General features: G+C 35.3%; 1 protein-coding gene across 4 annotated transcripts in view; it reads left to right on the forward strand.

Moving 5' to 3' along the window:
• The window catches only part of LOC115210632 (condensin-2 complex subunit G2), a 201,634-nt gene extending 185,807 nt beyond the window's left edge, over positions 1-15,827 (forward strand). For 3 of the 4 annotated variants that reach the window (XM_029779278.2, XM_036502154.1, XM_029779277.2), the window contains 2 exons: positions 3,302-3,401; positions 15,607-15,827. In XM_029779278.2, coding sequence (XP_029635138.1) covers positions 3,302-3,401; positions 15,607-15,676 — 170 coding nt within the window. In that variant the 3' untranslated portion in view covers positions 15,677-15,827. Of the gene's footprint in view, positions 1-3,301; positions 3,402-15,304; positions 15,536-15,606 lie in introns of those variants that run through there. The other variant, XM_036502153.1, reaches the window with a different exon arrangement.
• Positions 15,828-23,582: the final 7,755 nt, after the last annotated feature.

The raw sequence follows: 23,582 nt of genomic DNA on the forward strand, positions 1-23,582 counted from the left end.
TACGTTCAAGATGAAATGTTAGTCTTCCTTTCTTTATTACATATTTCATAACAAATGTATGTTTCAGTTCCTTTAGAGGAATTTAACAAAATAACTTTTCATGATTAATTTGGTGTTTGGGACAGAATGAAACAAAATAGTCTAAATATGAACACATAAGTGGTTTTGCATCATGGATTTAGAAATGGTCTTCGGTATATTTATATCAAAAGGGTAAAGTATATGGTCTTAAGAGAAATTCCAGATGTGAAAGCAAAACCTAGAACTGCGAAGACTAAAGTCAAGACCTAAGTTTTAGTAAATAGAAAAGCGAGCAGGACTTTTGTGTTATTAGGGGAATGACTGAGTTTGATATGCAGAATAGAAGTAGGTTCGGAACTCCTTATAGGATGAACTATGTGAATTAGGAGTGCTGAAAATTTGTGCTGGGATAACAGATAGACTGACAATGAAATAAGGCTTTGTTTATGGTAGATGTACAGGAGTGGTTAGCAGTCAGTGCAGAAGTAAAATATATTCCTTTCATTGCTATAGACATAGCTGGTAGCTTCTGTTACATGGGCAGCCAATCAACTGTAGAGGAGAGTACTCTACAAGCATAATAACCAGAATAAATACAAGGTGGGGAAAAAATTTAAGTTGTTGTTACTTCTGTTTGCAACAGATGGATTCTCTGTGTGATGAGTAGATTGCATGTTGCTTGTGTACAAAGTGAGATGTGGACACCAAATACAGAAGATAGGCACAAGTTCAAGTGAAATGAAGCAATCATGCTCTCCTGAATGGTTAATGTTTAGTATGCATGAGTAGCATAGTATAGATGAGGTGAATGATAACCTGAGTATAAGAGGAATTAGTTTTTGTGTGCAGCAGCAAAGGGTACATTTTTATGGAAGTAATGTGTATGAAGGATAACAGATATGTAAAAAAGTGCCATGATATCCAAGTGGAAGGGAACTGTGGAGGACAAAAACCAAGGTCAAAATGGACAGAAGTAGTTAAAGCTGGTCTCAAAATGACAAAAATGCAACAAATAGTTAGATGCTGCAATGTAAAAGATCCATCCAACAAATATGAAAAAAAGAAAGTTCATAGGCTGTTTGAGTTAAAGAATCTTCTGACTATGCTGCAACCAAAAAAAAAGCTTTTCTCTCTATAATTGGTGCAAATTTTGTCATTGATTATTTGAATATCTTGAAATGAACTTGCATCTCCTTCTTTATGGAGAAGTCATAGAAAGAAGCATTCTTGTTGAGTGACATTTAAAGTATACTTTCTTCTAATGATACTCAAAACTTATCACATTAGCTTTCAGTAGGAGCACCAATTTCATCCTGTCCAATCTAGTGTTAGAAACATCTATTCTCTGGTGCTCTTCTTAGTCATATTCATCTATTATAATCTTGGATACTGTTTTCCATGCTAGCTGACTTGTTGAGAGCACCACAGGAATCCTGAACCAACTGAGTTTTAACAATATTGAAGATCTCTTTCTTCTTGTATGGATCTGAAGCTCTGCAGATATTATTGAAGTAAATCTTATTTGTAAACCAGATCAAAATGTGTGACAATTCTTTTTTCCATGGCAATTGAGGGAGACATCATTTTTAGCAATGACTGTACATCCATGAAATTTATCTTCCTATTGTTATGTCATAATCAGCAACAGTTTAACATTAATTAAGTATTCTGTTAAAACTGTTACATTATTACTAAGTCTCAAGGGAGAAAGAAGGGTATGAGAATGGCAGAGAGCTCAAAAAAAATTGTGTGTGTGTTTGACAGAAATAGAGAGTGACAGAGAGATGGGAATAAGAATGATTGGAAATATTAAGCTTTCAGTGAGGTGCAGGCAGAGAGGGTAGAACTGTGAAACAGATTTATCTGTGCTGGGAGCAGAGAAACAATGATAGTGACAAACAGTAGAAAGTTGGGAAAATGAACATGCCTGTGTGCACACACAAACTTTCTCAAATGTATAATAGATGTATATGTAAGTATTTAGTGACTCTTTAGTTACTCCCATACCATGGTTTCATGCTAATAACTTACAGTAACACATATAACTTCAATGCACATGCAAAACAGGTTGCAATAAAGCTCTACATACACACAGAGCTAACTGCATAACCAAGAAAATTGCTTGTATTATGCTAAAAAAAAACAACTTCAAACTCATGCCGATATTTACTCTGATTAACTGATCAAGAGTTAATCCAATTTCACATTATAAGTGTTAACCAATATGACATAAAAGGAGCACAAAACTATAGAATATTCTAGACATTCAAATGTTCAAAAAAAGTGGATAAACAAACATTTATATTTTTATTGACAGTTATGACAAAACATGTGTGAACTTGTAGGTCTATTTTGCCTATGTGAACTAGGACAGATAGACATTAACTTGAGCTGTAAACTGGGAAGGATGCACAGGCAACATGTTCAGGAAAAATTAATTCGCATTCAAAAATTTAACCTGGAAATAACAGTAAAAACTAACCTGTGATCTGCTGACTTTTCATCTTTCACTGAATGTTATTGAGCAATTTGCCTATAGCAATAAGTAAATAGATAAGCAGTTTCTCCTTCAGTGAAGCAACTTTTCATAGAATCAGTGATAAATAGAACCTAGAGACTATAGCTATGTCAAAACTGCTATAACAAATAACTTACCTATGGCAAACAATAACAACAAAATTTTTAAAAAAACCTACATCACTTAGAATTTATAATGCAATCCACCCGACAGATTTCCACACAGTGCCTGTCTATCCGCCTTCTCTCACAGGGTTTGTGTCAACTTCAAGTTATGGAAAAGGCCATTTGCCTAAGGTGCCACAGATGTGATTGAACATGACACCTTGTGTTTACAAAGTGAACTTCTTATCTATTTATATTTGGGATGGTTGCTGTTTTTACATAAACATCTTTCCTGTGAGTTGTCTAAGAAGTCATCCACCAATACACTTCAACTTGTAATCCACAAGCACACTGTTCCCTCTTTCTTCCTTTTGGCTTGCATATTGTATACTATCCCCACCATTTGACACACTCCACTCTTTTACTCTCTTTACCTTTACTATGATCCTCACTTCTCCAGACTACACCAACAATTTACTCTAATCCTTCTCCAATACATCAATTGTCTGGAATTCTTGTTCATGAACATGAACCCTATAAATCTAACTAGTCTCAGTAACTCTGGAACCTGATGAAACCATTAAAAAATGGCTGTCTTGACATGTTATAACATTTTCACTGCAACTACAGATTGTATCCCTTTTACCTTTTACTTCAGGTCCTAAATGCTTCAAATCTGAAATGAAAGATCTTTGGTTATATATCAAGCAATCTGACATTTTCCCTTCTCAGACAGCTCTTGATGCTGAGGATGATATGTAAGTTATAGTTCTTTTTTTCTTTTTACACGCTGTTTCTGAAAATGGGATTTTTGAAAATATGAGCAATTTTATTCATCTTTTTTTCATTTTACTAAGGAATTTTCAATTTAAATTTGAAGTTATTCTGTTATGTTTGTAATCAAGTTATTTGACATGCTACAGCATGCACTTGCTGATCTTGTGAAAGTCTCATCTTCCTTCTCTCTTGAGACTCTTTCCTTTGGTTTTCTACAATCCTTCTTGCATTATAGTTGTTTCTGGAGAGATTACATCTTTTCTTTGGTGGCATTTTTCAATATTGTAAACAAAAAATTATGAACATAGAAATAAATTATACATTAATCTCTATTTTTGTAAGCAGTTGTATGTATGTGGTATGTCTTTAATTTTGTATGCAGTATAAATTAACCAAATATAAGCAAATTAATCAAATAGAAGCACATGTATGAACTGCTAATTTATAATTGTAAATATCTTGCAACTGCTGCAATAATTATTAACTAGTAATTGAATGGTAAGTGTGTGCTTTTATATACCTTGGACCTGCCACCTCATTGTTTTTTGTCAAGAGTTTCACCTTAAGCTGTTATGTCAGTAAACACACATACACTGACACATCATTCCGATGTCATGGCTGTAAAGATGGAAAGTTGCTGATGCGTAATGTTCATATTAGGATATAAATTATTCATTTATTTCAAATTCAATAGAAATAAGATGATCTTAGTGTTATCACATTAGAATGAAAAGGGAAAGAATAAAAGTGAAACAATATTATATCACATTACAATATAGATCTTATTCTTTCACTTTTGACACATAATACTGAATCAGTGCCTATGTTATATTGTTTTAATCCAAATGAAAAAAAAATTACATGTTGACATTCACAAATTTGATTTGATTTGGTCAAGCCGTTTGAGAATGCATAGGGAACAGACAGACAGAGAATTTTATATATACAGAGATAATATCTAGTTGTGTCATTCTCTGCATAAAACCTAAATATTTAAGCTCAGCTGATAGGCTGCAACAGTTGTGTTCTCCATGATCAACAGATAAATATTTAAATTTCTTTTGATATAATACACTTGAACAGGTATTATGTATTCTAAATTAAAGGCATCAGATGAAGTTCTCTGATACATCCTTATTATTATCATCATCATCTATTTTTCAATTATATTATGGTTGGGATGTTTTCACAGTAGAACATCTTTCTATATGCCTTAATTTTATATCACCTTCTCTTTAAAACTAAGTGCTATTGAGTTTATTTTAATTATGGTTTACAGGTTTTCATTAGCTATTCTCTGTCATGGACATTTTCTGTTATCAACACACAGTATTTTTCACCCAACATATAATGTTCATATGGATGTTGTCTCTCCAGTTGATACCTCAATTTTTTTTTTCCCCTCTCATTTTTTATTGTGTACATTCAGTCATACTCATATTTCTTCACCCCCACCAAAAAAAAAAGTATCAGGATTTTTACTTGTACATTTACTTTTATGAATAAGAACTGCAAACAATAATGATGATGAGCTGCAAATAGCTGAGTATATTGAATAAAGAAGTAAAGGGTTGTTAACAGTGCTTTCTGTACCCAATTCGTAATAAATGAAATAAGAAAAATAGAACATGTTTGTATAAAGATAAATTCTTATTCTCAAAATATCGCTAATCCTTATATTAGTGGACCTGCCTAACATCTTATTACCTCACCTAAACCTCCCACTTACTACAGAACATAATTTAACTTCACAATTTTAAATTAAATACCCCAACTAACTGAACTATCTATTAAAAATCTACATTGTACACAAGGGTATATAATCCTATATAATATATTGACTTTAAAGCTAGATTACCAACTCACATTACATGTTATAATTTCTATTGATTTTATTGATTCTTATTTATGTACTCGTCAAATCTTTTTATTATTTCTTTACATGGCCCATATGTATACATTATGTCATACAAACTTTAAATACCGTCCTTAGTTTTTAACAAGGGCATCCTTTGTAATCAGAGGGACTAACCTAGAGGTCACAAACAGCGTTATATATTACAAATAACAACACCGGATATTTCCACCAGGTATAATTCCTTAGGCTAACACTGCCAGTCAAATAATCATTGTCCCCACTTCCTACCCCATGCATCTAATGGAGGAAACTACAAACATGTGGAACCCAACAAGTCACTAAAATGTAAGCTTAATGAACTTTTTCCCCTTTTTCTTTTCCTTTCATTACCCTCTAAGATCATTCTAAAGATGTTTGTTAAATGTAACGAGGTAAATGTAAATTTACTCCAATTTGATAAACAGAAACAGCTGTAAATGGTTCCAAACTACAATTAAATAATGACTTTTTAATTCCAATGATCAACTTCTCATTGATAATTATTGCTCCATTTCTTTTCTTTTCTATGTATGTGTGTGTATGTATATATATATATATATATACAGGGGTTGGACAAAATACGGAAACACCTAGCACCATTAATTTTGAAATATCTACAAAACCGTCAAAAGCTCCTTTATTTTGGGTTTTTGATTTATTCTTAGTGTTACTTAATATGTTTTGCTAAAATTGCTGTTTCTTTTCAAATATCATCTGAAAAAGGTAATTAAAATTCATTAAAATGACATCTATTAGACTTTCTAAGAGGTCAAATTGTTGGTCCTTGCATGGCAGGTGCTAGCGTAATGAAAACGCCCAAAATGTTTGGTGTATCAAGAAGTAATGACACTCTTTGAGAAAGAGGGGAAAACCTCCTCTCCGAAACAAAACTTCCGAAGAAAACCAAAACTTTCAGATAGGGATCATCAGACTCTTACATGAATTGTTAGAAAGGATCACAAAAGTACAGCTCCCAAAATTACTACAGAGCTTAATGACCACCTCAAGAACCCAGTCTCCACAAAAACAGTTCACCAGGAGCTCACACAAAGCCAGATTTCATGGGAGGGCTGTAATAAGAAAACCACTACTTTCAAAATCAAACATTGCAAAGCATTTAGAGTGGAGTAAAAACCTACAGAATCGACCTTAGAGAAGTGGAAGAATGTTATTTTCTTGGACGAGTCATCCTTTACTTTATTTCCAACCACTGGCCAAGAGACAGCCAAAAGAAGCATTTGACCCAGACTGCCTTCTTCAAACTATTTAAACATGGAGGAGGAACTGTGATGATCTGGGGGGGGGGGGCTATGTCCTGGAAATCCATCAGCCCAATAGTTTCCCGTCATGACTAAGCATTTTATCTGATTAAATGCATCCTATGGTTGCGGAACTGTTTCCAGAGGGAAAACAATCTTTCAGGATGATAATGCACAGATTCACACAGCTAAAGTTGTTACTGAATGGCATGAGGAACATTCTAGTGAAGTTGAACATCCTATCTGGCCACCACAGTCCTCAGATCTCAATATTTTTTAACATTTATGGTGCATTTGACTTGATATCCTTCACCATCATCACTACAAGAAATGGAGACTGTTTTAGCTGAAGAATAGACAAAATTTCCTTTGGAAACAATTCAAACTTTGTAGGAGTGCATACCTCTTATAATTCAAGGTGTAATTACTGCCAAAGGCGGTCCTAGCCCATATTAAAATAAATTTGTTTGAAATTTTAAGGTGTTTCCATTATTTTGTCTAACTCCTGTATATATATGTGTGTGTGTATGTGTATATATATATATATATGCATGCATTATTATTATTCATTTAGTTATCTATTTAGCCACAAAGTTTTGTTTATTCCATGCTGTAAGTTATAGTAAAGTTAAGAAATCCAATTGTTCAATTCTGTTTACTGTTGCTCGAAATCTCGAAAATTCCATCTCCTCATTTCTTTTGTTGCCCACTATCTTAGCCAAATGTTCTATTGTTTCCTCTACTGTAGCCCTAATTCTTGAAAATTTCGTCCGTCTCTCTCTCTCTCTCTCTCTCTCTCAGTTTTGTTACCCACTATATTTTTGCTTATCCAAACTATCTATCCTTGCTTTCCCATGTTGATTGTTAATTAGTGGCTTTTGTTTGTGGGTATGTTACATCACCTTTAGCTAGGGAATAGGGCATCCATAGTGTTTCATCATTTGCGGTGTGCCCTCCCAACCCACCCCCATCACCTGCACTAAAAGTCTTTCTCTTCTAACCTCTACCAGAAGCCTTTCTCCTAGCACCTCTAATGGTTACCTACACGGAATGCTCTCCCCACCCCTTTCTTTTCCCTGCAACCTTATCTAGTGTCTATCTCCTGGTAAACATAGTGATTGTGAAGCAAATAAAATGACGGTGAAATGTATGCAGGTTGAAGCCTATTTGTTTACAATGTGTACCAAACGCACATGCAAGCTTTCTTTTCAGATGCAGAATGCTGTCCCTCATCCCTCATCCACCGGCCTACACCCTCAGAGTTGGCACACTTAATGTTGGCATATTGAGATACTTGAAAAGAGGCGTATAGATTTCTGTTGCATCCAAGAGGTAAGGTGGAGAAGAGGTTCTGCTAGGTTCCTCACAGGCCAAGAATAGAGATATAAGATCTTCTGGGTAGGGAACAGTGATGGGGTTGGGATGTGGGTATACTCCTTGCTAAGAAATGGGTTAAGGTAATTGAGGTAGTCAGAGTCTGTTATAGCTTAGACAATGCTGCAACATTAGTAACCATTATCTTGGCCTATGCCTCTCAGCCAGGTCCTTACCAACTACTCGTCTTTCCCTAGTTTCTGCATTGACCACCAGATTAGGGATCAGAGAACACTGTCAAATCTTTCTCCAAGTCAACAAAAGGCAAGTATGGAGGTTTATCTTTGGCTATGTATTTCTCCTGCAGCTGCCTTACCAGAAATATAGCATCAGTGGTGCTTCTACCTGGCACAAAACCAAACTGCATCTCATCTAGATTAACTCTCTCTCTCTCTAATTCATTGGACTCTGACTCTCTCCATAACTTCCATCACCTGATCAAACAGTTTGATACCTCTGTAATTATTTCTATCTAAGGTGTCACCTTTAACTTTATAGCAGTTGACTATGGTGCCGCTTACACCAGTCATTGGGTATGACTCCTTCATGAACCACCTGATTTACAATATGGCTGACTAGACTATAACCCACACTGCAAGATATTTTAAGTGTCTTAGCAGTATTTCCTGATAGGCCGAGGCTTTCCCTATCTTCATATTTTTAATTGCTTTATCTACCAGGGTACTGTCAATTCAAGTAGCTGGTCCCTCAGTTAGGTTAACATTTGGCAGACTCTCCTCCTCCCATTCATTCTCCACATTCAACAGTCTTTCATAATGGCATTTCCAAGCCTCTTACTTTGCAGAATCATTAAAAACTAGTGTACCATCATCCATGAGGACACATTTGTCTCCTATGACATCACAATTTTCTCTCACACATTGTCTTGCAATCTGAAATACTGAAGTTCATTAGTCCTCATGACATTGAACATAGGCAAGCTTCTTTTCTGTTTCTCTCTTGGCTAGATATACTTGTCTCCTATCTTCCCTTTAGGCTAATTGATACAGTTTCCTGCTCCCCCCTAATAGCCCTGTCTACAGTATTGTTTCTCCACCATGTTACCCTAGGTCTGGAATGGACTTTCCACCAGCCACAGATTTGGTCTGTGGCACTCAGCCTGCTGTCTCGTAGGAATTCCCAGCTGCCCTCTATATCACAAGTTTGTAGCTCCTCCTCCCTCTCATCAAATTTCTCAATTAGGCTGTCCCTAAATCTCTATCATATGAAGGGTTCTTAAGCTTCCAAATCCTTCTTTTCCAGATTACTCTGCTTCTTGGCATCCTTCTGACCTGGAGTCTAAAGTCACTAATCTATGCTGGGGGGTACATTCTTCACCAGGGAGGGTCTTTGTATTTCAGAGCAACCATGCATCCCACTGTCTGGTGAGAATGAAAGCCATCTGGCTAGCAGAGTCAACTGATTGGTAGGTTATCAGATGGATGGATGGCTTCCTGAAGTTGGTGTTACAGATCAATAGGTTATTTGCATCACAAAACTCCAGTAACCTTGTTCCCTCTTCGTTTCAGGAACCAATTCCATGGCCCCCATGTACACCATGGAAAAATACCAGGCTACTGTCTGACATGCTCTTTGAAATCCTCAACAAAGAAGATGAGATCATTGTCACTAATCTTTGAGGTAGCCTGCAGAATGCCATAAAAGTGTTCTTCTGTTCATTTGGTAGGTTCACTTGTGGGGTATAGGCAGATATAATAGTTGCTATACTATTCTACAAGACTAGCCCAAGCTTAAGCATTCTATTGCACACTCTAACTACCTCTATGACCTTCTCCACCCACAGAAGTATGCCCACACCACCTACTCCATCGCTGTTACCTTCCCAGAAGATTTTATACCTATGTGTCTTGCCTGTGAGGAACCTAGCTGAAGCTCCTCTCCACCTTACCTCTTGGATGCAACATACATCAAAATGCCTCCATTCAAGCATCTCTACAATCTTGTTAGACCTACATTTCAATGTGCCTACATTGACAGTGCCAACTCTGAAAACTGAGAAAGAGACATGGGAGGTAACATTGGAAGGAGAGATGTTATTCAGCACTTGAAAAGAAAGTTTGCATGGTCATTTGGTAACAGACATGTCAGAATACTTGTATTATAAATTGTTACCCCTACTGGGGATGAGAGTAAGGTAACTATTGTAAATATGAGCGTTACTGCTGCTGCAAATATAAATATGTCAATGTTAAATTAAGTAAGTAAATGGGCTGCTATTTAGTTTGAGTTGGTTCATTATGTATGTATGTATATATATACTTAAAGAGAGAGAGAGGGGAGAGAAGGAGGCAGATGCTTTGGAGGGGAAGGGCGGAGGTATGTAGGTCTTCTGGTGCAGAAGTGAGGCAAAGCACTGCAGGATTTTTTTGTATAACAGAAAAGATGGTAGGAGGGAACAGATTTTTACCACAAGAAAATCAGAGTAGCAGCAAAGGACGGTAGTAAAGAAAAGAGTGGTAGAAAGATATGAGAATGGCTAGCTTCACACCAGCAAAAAAATCGAAACAGCATGAAACAAATGGCAAGCCTCGCTACAAGAAAGTTGAAATAGCATCTAAGGACAATAGTGAATGAAAGAATAATAGAAACACATGAGGATGGCTAGCTTTACAACAAGAAAATCGAAACAGCATCAAAGAAATGGCAAGCTTCGCTGCAAGAAAGTTGAAATAGCACCTAAGGGCAATAGTGAATCAAAGAATAATAGAAACACATGAGGATGGCTAGATTCACAAGAAAATCGAAACAGCATGAAACAAATGGCAAGCTTCGCTACAAGAAAGTTGAAATAGCACCTAAGGACAATAGTGAATGAAAGAATGATAGAAAGACATAAGGATGGCTAGCTTCACAACAAGAAAGTTGAAATAGCACCTAAGGACAATAGTGAATGAAAGAATGATAGAAAGACATAAGGATGGCTAGCTTCACAACAAGAAAGTTGCAATAGCACCTAAGGACAATAATGAATCAAAGAATAATAGAAACACATGTGAATGGCTAGCTTCACAACATGAAAGAAATGGCAAGCTTCGCTACAAGAAAGTTGAAATAGCACCTATGGACAATAGTGAATGAAAGAATGATAGAAAGACATAAGGATGGCTAGCTTCACAACAAGAAAGTTGAAATAGCACCTAAGGACAATAGTGAATGAAAGAATGATAGAAAGACATAAGGATGGCTAGCTTCACAACAAGAAAGTTGCAATAGCACCTAAGGACAATAATGAATCAAAGAATAATAGAAACACATGTGAATGGCTAGCTTCACAACATGAAAGAAATGGCAAGCTTCGCTACAAGAAAGTTGAAATAGCACCTATGGACAATAGTGCATGAAAGAATAATAGAAACAACATGAAAGAAATGGCAAGCTTTGCTACAAGAAAGTTGAAATAGCACCTAAGGACAATAGTGAATCAAAGAATAATAGAAACACATGAGGATGGCTAGCTTCACAATAAGCAATTCGAAACTACATGAAAGAAATGACAAGCTTCGCCATAAGAAAGTTGCAATAGCACCTAAGGACAATAATGAATCAAAGAATAATAGAATCACATGAGAATGGCTAGCTTCACAACAAGAAAATCGAAACAGCATGAAACAAATGGCAAGCTTGGCTACAAAAAAGTTCAAATAGCATTTAAGGACAATAGTGAATGAAAGAATAATAGAAACACATGTGAATGGCTAGCTTCACAACAAGAAAATTGAAACAACATGAAAGAAATGGTTAGCTTCCCTACAAGAAAGATGAAATAGCACCTAAGGACAATAGTGAATCAAAGAATAAAAGAAACACATGATGATGGCTAGCTTTACAATAAGAAAATCGAAACAGTATCAAAGAAATGGCAAGCTTCGCTACAAGAAGGTTGAAATAGCACCTAAGGACAATAGTGAATCAAAGAATAATATAAACACATGTGAATGGCTAGCTTCACAAGAAAATCGAAACAACATGAAATAAATGGCAAACTTCCCTTCAAGAAAGTTTAAATAGCACCTAAGGACAATAGTGAATCAAAGAATAATAGAAACACATGAGAATGGCTAGATTCACAAGAAAATCGAAACAGCATGAAAAAATGGCAAGCCTCGCTACAAGAAAGTTGAAATAGCATCTAAGGACAATAGTGAATGAAAGAATAATAGAAACACATGAGGATGGCTAGCTTCACAACAAGAAATTCGAAACAACATGAAAGAAATGGCAAGCGTCGCTACAAGAAAGTTGAAATAGCACCTAAGGACAATAGTGAATGAAAGAATAATAGAAACACATGAGGATGGCTAGCTTCACAACAAGAAATTCGAAACATGAAGGAAATTCAAGCTTCGCCACAAGAAAGTTGAAATAGCAGTTAAGAACTGCTATTAAGAACTGCTAGTGAATCAAAGAATAATAGAAACACACGTGAATGGCTAGCTTCACAACAAGAAAATCGAAATAGCTACAAAGGACAATAGTAAAGCAAAGAATGATAGAAATACATGATAATGGCTAGCTTTGCCACAAAAACGTCAAAATAGCACCTAAGGACAATAAGGAAGGAAAGAATGATACTTTTGCAACAAGAAAATTGAATCAGCATGGAAGAAATGGCTAGCTTTACCTCAGGAAAATCGAAATAGCAGCAAAGGACAATAGTGAAACAAGGAATGTTAGAAATATATGGGAATGTCTAGCTTCCCCACTAGAAAATCAAAATAGCTGCGATGAAATGGCTAGCTTTGCAATAAAAAAATCAAAATAGCAGCAAATGACAATAGTGGAGCATAAAATGATAGAAATATATGCGAATTGCTAGCTTTGACACAAGAAAGTCAAAATAGCAGCAAAGAAATGCCTGCTTTCACTAAAAGAAAGTCTAAATAGCTGCAAAGGATATTAGAAAAGCAAAGAATGCTAAAAGGACATGAGAACGAGTAGCTCTGTTGCAAGAAAATCAAAACAGCAGCAAAGAAATGGCTAGCTTCAACACAAGAAAGTTTAATAGGACAATAGTGAAGCAAAGAACTATAGTCATACATGAGAATGGCTAGCTTTGCCGCAAGAATATGGAAACGGCAGCAAAAAAATGGCTAGCATCACCTCAAGAAAATCAAAATAGCAGCAAAGAAGTGACTAGGTTTTCCACAAGAAAATCAAAATAGCTGCAATGCCATGGCTAGCTTTGCCACAACAAATTCAACATAGCAGGAAAGAGATAGCTAGTTTTGCCACAAGAGAATTGGAATAGCAATGACAAAGTGGCTAGCTTTGCCACAAGGAAATTGAAATAGCAGAAAATCAAAATAGCTGCAAAGAACTGGCTAGATTTGCCACAAGAGAATCGAAATAGCAGAAAAGGACAAAAGTAAAGGAAAGAATAATAGAAACATATGAGAACGGCTAGTTTTACAAGAAGAAAATCAAAATACCAACAAATAAATGGCTAGCTTCGCTACAAGAAAATTGAAATAGCAGCAAAGGAGAGTGGTGAAAGAAAGAATGGTAGAATTACATGAGAATTGCTAGCTTTGCCACAAGAAAATTGAAACAGCAGCAAAGAAAAGGCAAGCTTCGTGAGAAGAAAATTGAAATAGCAGCAAAGGACAATGGTGAATCAAAGAGTGATTGAAACACATGGGAATGGCTAGCTTCACCTCTAGAAAATTGTAATAGTGACTAAGAAATGGCAAGCTTCACGATAAGAAAATCAAAATAAAGCAAAAGAAATGGCTAGTTTCGCCACAAGAACATGAAAATAGCAGCAAAGAAATGGCTACTTTTGCTACAAGGAAATTGAAATAGCAGCAATGGACAATAGTGAAGCAAAGAATAATAGAAACACATGAGAATAACTGGCTTTGACTCAAGAAAATTGAAACAGCAGCAAAGTGGCTAGCTTCACCACAAGAAAATCAAAACAGCAGCAATGAAATGGCTAGCTTTGCCACAGGAAAATTGAAACAGCATCAAAGAAAGGGTAGCTTCACCACCAGAAAATCAAAATAGCAGCAAAGAAATTGCTAGTTGCACCAAAAGAAAATTGAAATAGCTGCAAAAGAGAAGCAAAATAACTAGAAACACATGTGGATGGCAAGCTCCATTGCAAGAAAATTGAAATAGCAGCAAAGGACAATAGTGAATCAAAGAATAACAGAAACACATGAGAATAGCTAGCTTCACCCCAAGAAAATCAAAACAGCAGCAAAGAAATGGCTACCTTCGCCACAAGAGAATCGAAATAGCAGCAAAGGAGAATGACTAGCTTTGCTACCAGAAAATTGAAATAGCAGCAAAGAAATGTCTAGTTTCAAAAATCAAAATTGCAGCAAAGGACAATAGTGAAGCAAAGAATGACAGAAATACATGAGAATGGCTATCTTTGCCACAAAAAAATTTAAACAGTAGCAAAGAACTGGCTAGCTTCACCAGAAGAAAATCAAAATAGCAGCAAAAAATGGTTAGCTTTGGCACAAGAATATTGAAAGAGCAGCAAAGGACAATAGTGAAGCAAGAAATGATGGAAACACATGAGAAGGGTAGCTTCACAACAAGAAAATTGAAACAGCAGCAAAAAAATGGTTAGCTTTGCCACAAGAAAATCAAAAAAGCAGCAAAGGATAATAGTGAAGGTAAAAATGATAGAAACACATGAGAATGGCTAGCGTTGTCAGAAGAAAATTGAAACAGCAGCAAAGAAATGGCTAACTTTGCTACAAGAAAATTGAAATCACAGCAAAGTACAATAGTGACGCAAAGAATAATAGAAACACATGAAAATGTCTGGTTAGCTTCACCGCAAGAGAATCAAAATAGCAGCAAAGAAATGACTAGCTTTGTCATAAGATAGTCGAAATAGCTGCAAAGAAATGGCTAGCTTTGCTACAAGAACATCGAAATAGCAGCAGAGGACAATAGTGAAGCAAAGAATGTCTGAAGCACATGTGAATGGTTAGCCTCACGAGATAATCGAAATAGCAGCAAATAAATGGCTAGCTTCACCACAAGAAAATCAAAATAACTGCAAAGAAATGGCCAGCTTCGCCACAAGAAAATCTGAATATCAACAAAGGACAATAGTGAAACAAAGAAAGATAGAAACACATAAGAATGGCTAGCTTCACAATAAGAAAGTCAAAACAGCAGCAAAGAAATGGCTTACTTAAACTGAATTTTCTCTTTTTCTAAATAATTTTTATTATATTATTTCTATTTTGCCATTTTTTGTTTTGTTATATTGGTAATCTCTGAATATGGTATACCTATGCAATAAGTGACGATGCTCAGTGCATAGTTTCTAACAGGATACAAGTTTAATTTTTTTCTGTTTTTATAGATCAGAGGAGGAGAAAGTAGGAGTCAACCAGGACTAGCATAATCCATGATTATGTTTTTTATACTGATGTTGTGGTGTCTTTATTTTGCTATAGTGAACATTTACAATGTTGCTAGATATCCATTTGCTTTGATTATGATTTGGTATTATTTGTTATAGTTAACTGAAAGTATCTTTTTAAAATTCAGTATAATTAATATGATGTACGTGCAAGTTAAAATTTAAACCTAGTAATTTTAAATATGAAATAAAATTCACATATTTCTATATCATTTCAAATCATGCATTTTATTTCTTTTCAGAGGTGTAAAATTATCCATCAAAGGGAATATAACTAGTCTAAATATGAAACTATGTGACCAAGCTGAATGAACATTGAATGGTTTTTATGGTTTTGATTTTGCAATACAAATGAAACAATCTATGTGTAAAACTATGAAAAGCACAAAAGATGTTAATAATTAATAAATATATTTGGTGGATTTTAATAATTTCATCTTGAAAACCTTCCTCATACATAAAACAGTCATCTCTTGTACACACTGTATCCTAATATGTGAGTAAGTTAAGTAATTGGACTAATCTGCATTATGATATTCAGCTTATGGTTGGAAAGATGTTACTCTATGAGAAAAGAATAATATTTAGGTATATTTATCAATAGTCAGATATATTAGCGTATATTCACTATCATAAAATTAGAAATGAATTATTCATATGTACATACATTTATATTGAGATGATATATGTAATCTAATTTCTTAAAAGTGATGTAAAACTTTGATTACAACATACAATAATTTTTGAAAATTTCAAACAAAAACAAAATACAAACTTTTGAAATCATAATTTGTGTCAAAATAACAAGAGTACTTGATTAATGTTTACAAACTAAAGTTTAATTTTTAATGATATCCAAATATTGGAATATTGAATTGGTTGATGAAAATATTAAGAATTGCAACAAATTGCCTTTCATCCTTTCAGTGTCATTAAAATGGATACCAGTTCAGTACTGAGGTTGATGCAATCAACTTACCCCATCCCCTCGAAATTGCTGGCTTTATTCCAAAATTTGACCATACTATTTCACTCACTGCACAAGTAAACAAGGAGTGCTTTCTTCAGTAGGCAGCCTGATTGAATTGAAATAATACAGTACTGACCACAAGCTTTTAAAATGTAAAAAGGTATTTCAACTCTCAACCTTTAATGTTAAGATCTAGTTGGAATGAACAACAGGTGCAAGTGCATGCACATGCAAACTCATAAACATAGACACACATATGCACACAGACATGAACACAGAATACATCCATTCATACACACACACACACATAGAGGTTATTGTAATTCACTTTAAGGTAATTACTGGACCCACTACTCATCCACTGATTTCTTTGATGTGACCATTGGCTTTTCTGACCTAGTTGGCCTATTTCTTTATTTCCAAATCAAACCTTATTGACTCCTGATATATTTACTAAATTGCTAAAGTTTTTCTCCACAGTTAGTAAATATTATGTCTAACATATTCTTTTAATTCGACTCATTAATAAAACAAATCACCATTTACTAGCTAATTATGATTTTATATTAATAGAAATGGATATATATATATATATATATATAGATATGAAATAATTGCAAAAAATTCTATATATCTAGAGAAATTACTTGGTTCATCTTGATTATCTCCCTTCCATTACTTTTTAATATATCTTATTGACTCCTGATATATGTGCTAAATTAATAAAGTTTTTTTTTCCATAGTTAGTAAATGTCGAACATTTTCTTTTAATTCAACTTATTAATAAAATAAATCACCATTTACTAGCTAATTATGATTATATATTAATAGAAATGGATATATATTTATATAAATATGAAATGATTTCTATATTTTCTATCCCTGTATAAGATACTAATATTTATTGAAATCCTTTAGAAAATTATCTAAAGGATATTTACTTAAATTTCTTAATATAGAATCTGGATGTTGAATGGTAAGGGACATTGAAAACCTCTAGAGTACTAGTAGCCTATGTTCCCTCTACCCCTCTAACTTCAACCTACTAGCTTTTTGCTATAATACATTCAAATATATCTAAACTGAATTCCTCAAAATGGGAATGGGTTAATGGTTTTGACATTTGTACTACCCCTTCCTATATCTATAAATAGAAAAAATTTTGTCTCCATCCAACCAAAAATAAAACCCCCTCCCCACTGACAGATCTAAATAACAAAGTGAACTCAATGATAAAATCTACAGTCAGAGAGTGAATATACTACTATCATGTTCTTAAGAATGAAATCAACCTCTCTGTCTATATATCTACCCTCTTTATAATGTTGGCAAATGAAATAGGGATAAGAATGTGCATTGTCTGTTTGAGTGGAAAATTCTATAAGTGGCTGAAGATTGCTCAACATTTTAAAATTGATGTAATACTTACAGTGTTTAATAAAATGAAGTAGCATGAAACAATTGTACTACTCTACCTTGGATATACTTGTTATGGTCTTACCATTCCTTTGTTAGTAGTAAGACCATAGCAGATCTTCTTCTACCATAATAGATGTCCACTTACAGTTCATCCCTCTTATATAATAGTTTCACTTTAATAGTTTCAGTATTAAAGTGAAAGCATCTGACATTACAATAGAGAGATGTTATTCTTTCTCTTTTGACATGTAATACTGAAATAGTGGAGAAGATATGATATTGCTGTGGGCTCGCACTAGGCAAGAAGTTAAAAGTTTTTTTTGGCCATGACACGACATGGACACTCAGTAAAATTTGAATGAAATTGGTTGTGTAGTTCTCAAGTTTTAGGGATTCACACAGACAGACAGACACATATTCTCATCATTTTATATATATAGTTGGAATTTACAAAAAAACAAATGAAACAAGACACTAGTGTGTAAACAACAAACAGATGTATTAGTTTTACACTCAGGAAATGAGAAAGTCTTTTACGTTTCGAGCCTATGCTCTTCAACAGAAAAGAACACAGAAATAAACAGAGAGAAATTATAAAAATGTATATATATTGAGAAAAAGGAGGCACTCAGAATTTTGGATAATCCTTTATTAGTGCTTTTGTTTGTTTATCGAACTCGTCAAGACAAAATCAAAAATGGTAAAAACAGAACATTCATTCTTCATTTATATGAATCACTTTTTATTTTCCTACTTTGTTTAGAAGAGGAGAAATTTTTATGGTGGGTGAATGAAAGAGAGAAAGAAAAGCAAAGATGGGGGAGAAAATAGACAGAAAGAGGTTTCAGGACAATCAAGAAAGAGGTAAAAAATGATAATGGATGGGGAAAGGATAGACAGAGAGAAAGAGAGATCTAAACCTTGCCATTTCTATGTTGTACAAATTTTAGAATTGAAATTTGATGTTGATAATATCCTGAAGAAGATACAACACAGAGTGACATGGCCGGCTTCAGTTACAAGGAAGATGTACCTAATAAAATTGATACTGATGAGAAAAGTGGGCAGGATGAGGTGGCACAAACTGTAAACCATTTAGACAAAGACCTGGCAAAATCATGTGATAGATTTACAATTGTAGAAAGCAAAACTCTCAAAGCTATTTTAGATTACATTCAAAGAGAACACTCAATTGGCTTGAATATAGAGAGCTTAGGAGAAGGTTGATTTGGGACAGTTGTCTGGGTTATGATAACAGTGAAATCACATGTCTATATGTTTTATTTTAGAACTTTGGAGAAGAACATTTTCAGTCTAAGACTGAAAGCCATTTTATATCAGATCTTCTCTACAACAAATATGTGTGATTAGCAAATGTTTTTGATACACAGGTTGCTGATGTGTTTGTTCAACATATATGACATGGGTGTGGTCATCAAAATACATCAGAACCTGTCTGCTTGTTTATATGGTTACTTGGAACTAAGCACTGAATCAAGCGAAACAGATTAAGACAAGACTTTTGGACTCAATATCTACTTTCTGCTTCACTAGCAGACTGTATTCAAGTGTTGTCTACATAGAACTAAGGTATTATGAATACCTGGAAAGAAAAGCAAGTAAAATACAGACAACACAGAAACCATAATATAAATGATCATCACGGTAACTCAAGAAACCCATGATTTACAACCAACAATCCAATACATCCTGAATGGCTCAATAAACATAGAAGATGGGAAGAAGACAGAACCTATAGGCAATGGAATATGTGCAAAGAACATGAACCATCCCCTCACTTATGAAGGAACCAGAACCCTGGACACAGTAATACAATTCCTTTTCTAGGGAGAAAATACCACAACCGGGAATCAGACCTGATGCAACAGAAAATTTTAATGAGCACATAGCACAAGTAGACCTGAAGATCATAAATTTGTCAAATAGAAACCTCAACACGAATGAGATGAATCTCCTATTGAGAAGTTTCAAATTTATCCTGGCACCCATCCCTAATCTCATTCAGCTGAATGCTGACATTGAGTATTTTAACCACCAACTCTGGCTTATAGAATTCTTTGGCAATAAGGATAATAAATCCCACTTCACCCACTACAAGGGGAATAACAAACATTTAGATGCATATATAGACAGTTTTGAAATTTCCCCTAAGTACCCGTAAATGCAAGCAATACCTTCATGAAAAAGAAAAGGAAGCCTTACTAACATTGAAGAATGACAATTCAGTCATCTTAAAAGAAGCCGATAAGGGAGGGGCAATAGTATTCATGGACAAGGACTAATATAAAGATTAATTATTGGAAATTCTAACAGACCAAACCTACTACAAGGAAGAACCAAGACACCTGGAAAAATCAAAACAGTAATTAATGTATACCAAGATTCCTTCACAGACAAGGAGAAAGATTATTGTGACTCTGTAATCAAAGAGAGCAATTTCTACAGATTACCCAAAATCCACAAAAGCTCTGAAATACAGTGAGCCATAAATGAGCAGAGGAGCCAATACATAAAAGTATTAAGACCTATCTACTAACCTCAAACTGAGACCAATAGTTGCTGAACCTCAAGTACCAACACAACAACTGAGTCATCTTTTGGATATACTCCTAAAACCTTTATGCCCATTAATACCCAGCTATATACGGGACTGCATAGATTTCCTCCAGCTCATTCTGCCCACTGTCCCAGAAGGTACTATTCTTACAAGGTTTGACGTCATCAATCTTTATATGAATATACCTCAAACTTTGAGCCTGGAAGCAGTCAAACACTAGGTAGAGAAACATAGAAATGGATAAATGAACACTTCATAACTGACTTCATCACCAAGACCACACACCTGGTACTAGAAGAAAACGCCTTTAAATTTGATAATAAAACACATCAACAGTAAAAGGGCATGGCTATGGGGACGTAGTTTGCACCCTCATATGCTAACCTAGTCATGGGATACATGGAAGAAGAGCTTTATGAGGAGGTAGAGAGCTTTTAATCATAATTGCAAGAAGTATGTCATTAAAAAGTGGAAATGCTTCCTTGATGCATGTTTCACCTTTTGGGACAAATCAAATGAGGACCTACAAATATTTAATAATATACTCAATACACTTCACCCATCCATCAAATTCATGACAGAAACCAGTTACAATGAATTACCATTCCTAGATATTCACATAAAAATACACAACTCCACAGACATTCTACAAAAAATTGGGCATGCAATCATATTTGAATTTATATTCTTGCCATCCCTCACACATCAAAAGGAACATACCATACAGCATGGCAAGAAATATCTGTACAATAGTGATTAACCCAAAAATATTTCAAATCCAACTCAATGAGCTCAAAGGCTTACTAACAGAACAGAATTACCCCTTAGAATTAATAAATGATGGAATTAAAAAGGTGATAATGCTGAGCATCACACAACTAAGGACACCAAAGGTAAAAATTAATGAACACATGCTTCTATTTATCAATATGTGCAATTCTGGGGTAACCAACATCTTTCACGCCATAAAATCAAACCTACCCATACTTCTACAAATTCCCAAAATGAAAAATCTTATTGATACAAAGCCCTTACGAAACAGTTGACACCAACCAAAAAATCTCAAAAAAACGCCTCACAAGAGCAAAATTCACATCAGAGAATGAATCAGAATTCTCTCTAAAAGAATGTGGAACATGCAATAACAACAACTTTAAATATTTAGAAAGTGGTTCCCACATAAAATTCAAGAATGGATTCTCGTTCAGAGTAAATGCAGATATGAACTGCAAGGCGCAGAATCTCATATACTACATTACTTGCCCCAACTGCAAGGGAAATTACATTGGCAAAACAAACAATTTCCTCTGCCAATGTGGAAGAATCCACAAACAACAGATCCGATAAGCAGAATTGTGCGAGATTCCACTGAGCAAGCATCTAGAAATATGCAGTGAAAGAAAGTTCAAAATCTTTCCCTTTTGGAAATGTTCAAGAGATGACTCAAAGTTCCGAAAAGCGATGGAGCTACACTTCATCAAAAAATTCTCTCCAAAATCAAATGTTTCAAGGATAAGCAGAGGAACTACATTTTCTCAAAAAGATTTGAAAGAGAAATAGAGACAATATGCATGAACACCCCTTCAAATAAATCAAACTATGAACATTACACGGTTAGCTCATGCAGTCGCTGTGCCCAACTAATGCAACTAGGGAGAAATGATGCAAATACTCCAAAGAACACTATATTGCTGTCTAATATTCACACACCATGTAAGGTGATATCAATGTATGCTAGATGGTTTTAGTGTCTGTCAAGAAAGCTTCTTCGCGATCATTTTACCACTTTATTATTATTTTCAGAATAGTAATGATGATGGAGGAAGAAAACTTTTATATTACAACTGTTACTGTTGTTTCTGAATGTGGCTCCAATGTTAATAACGTGATACTCATCTCTATAAATGATCTGATATATAACATTGGAATTTTGATAACTGTTCTCTTATAAAACTTAAATATACCCGAGAAAGCATTTTACCACTGATTAGGGAAGATATCTAATGTAGCTACTTAAATAATTATGGTGAAGCTAGCCATTTCTTTGCTACTATTTCAATGGTGGCATGTAAACCACTCATTAGGAAGGGCATCAAGCTGGAGAAACCATACCAAATCAGACTGGAGTCTGCAGCCTTCCAGCTTGCCAGCCCTGGTCAAACTGTCCAACCCATGGACAACAAACGTTAAATGATAATATATACATATATGTATGTGTGTATATATATACATATAGTTATATATATATATATATAACTATTTGAACTATATATATATATATATATCATCATCATCGTTTAGTGTCCACTTTCCATGCTAGCATAAGTTGGATGGTTCAACTGGGGTCTGGGAAGCCAGAAGGCTGCACCAGACCCATCTGATCTAGCATTGTTTCTACGGCTGGATGCCCTTCCTAACACCAACCACTCCGTGGGTGCTTTTTACATGCCACCGGCACAGGTGCCGAACGAGGCTGGCAAACGGCCATGATTGGGCGGCGCTGGCAACGGCCACATTCGGATGGTTCTCTTACGTGGTATCACAGCTACAATTTCCATTGATGTTGATCAATTTCGATTTTGATTTTGATTCTCACTTGCCTCAACAGGTCTTCACAAGTAGAGTTTTGTGTCCCAAGAAGGAAAGGTATGCATAAGTGGACTGGCTACATCCCAGGTAGAGGCCACGGGTTATGGTCTCACTTGTCCTGCCGGGTTTTCTCACACACAGCATACTTCCAAAGGTCTCGGTCTCTAGTCATTTCCTTGGTGAGACCTAAAGTTCGAAGGTCGTGCTTCACCACCTTGTCCCAGGTTTTCCTGGGTCTTCCTCTTCCACAGGTTCCCTCAGCCGCTAGGGTGTGGCACTTTTTCACACAACTATCTTCAGCCATTCTCGCCACATGACCATACCAGCGCAAACGTCTCTCTTGCACACCACAACTGATGCTGCTTAGGTCCAACTTTTCTCTCAAGGTACTTACACTCTGTCGAGTATGAACACTGACATTACACATCCTTCGGAGCATACTGGCTTCATTTCTTGCGAGCTTACGCATATCCTCAGCAGTCACGGCCCAAGTTTCACTGCCATGTAACATGGTTGTTCGTACACATGCGTCATACAGTCTGCCTTTTACTCTGAGCGAGAGGCCTTTTGTCACTAGCAGAGGTAAGAGCTCTCTGAACTTTGCCCAGGCTATTCTTACTCTAGTAGTTACACTTTCAGCACACCCGCTACTGACTTGGTCA

Source organism: Octopus sinensis, linkage group LG4 (assembly GCF_006345805.1).
Source record: "Octopus sinensis linkage group LG4, ASM634580v1, whole genome shotgun sequence".
In the NCBI taxonomy this organism is placed as follows: Eukaryota; Metazoa; Mollusca; class Cephalopoda; order Octopoda; family Octopodidae; genus Octopus; species Octopus sinensis.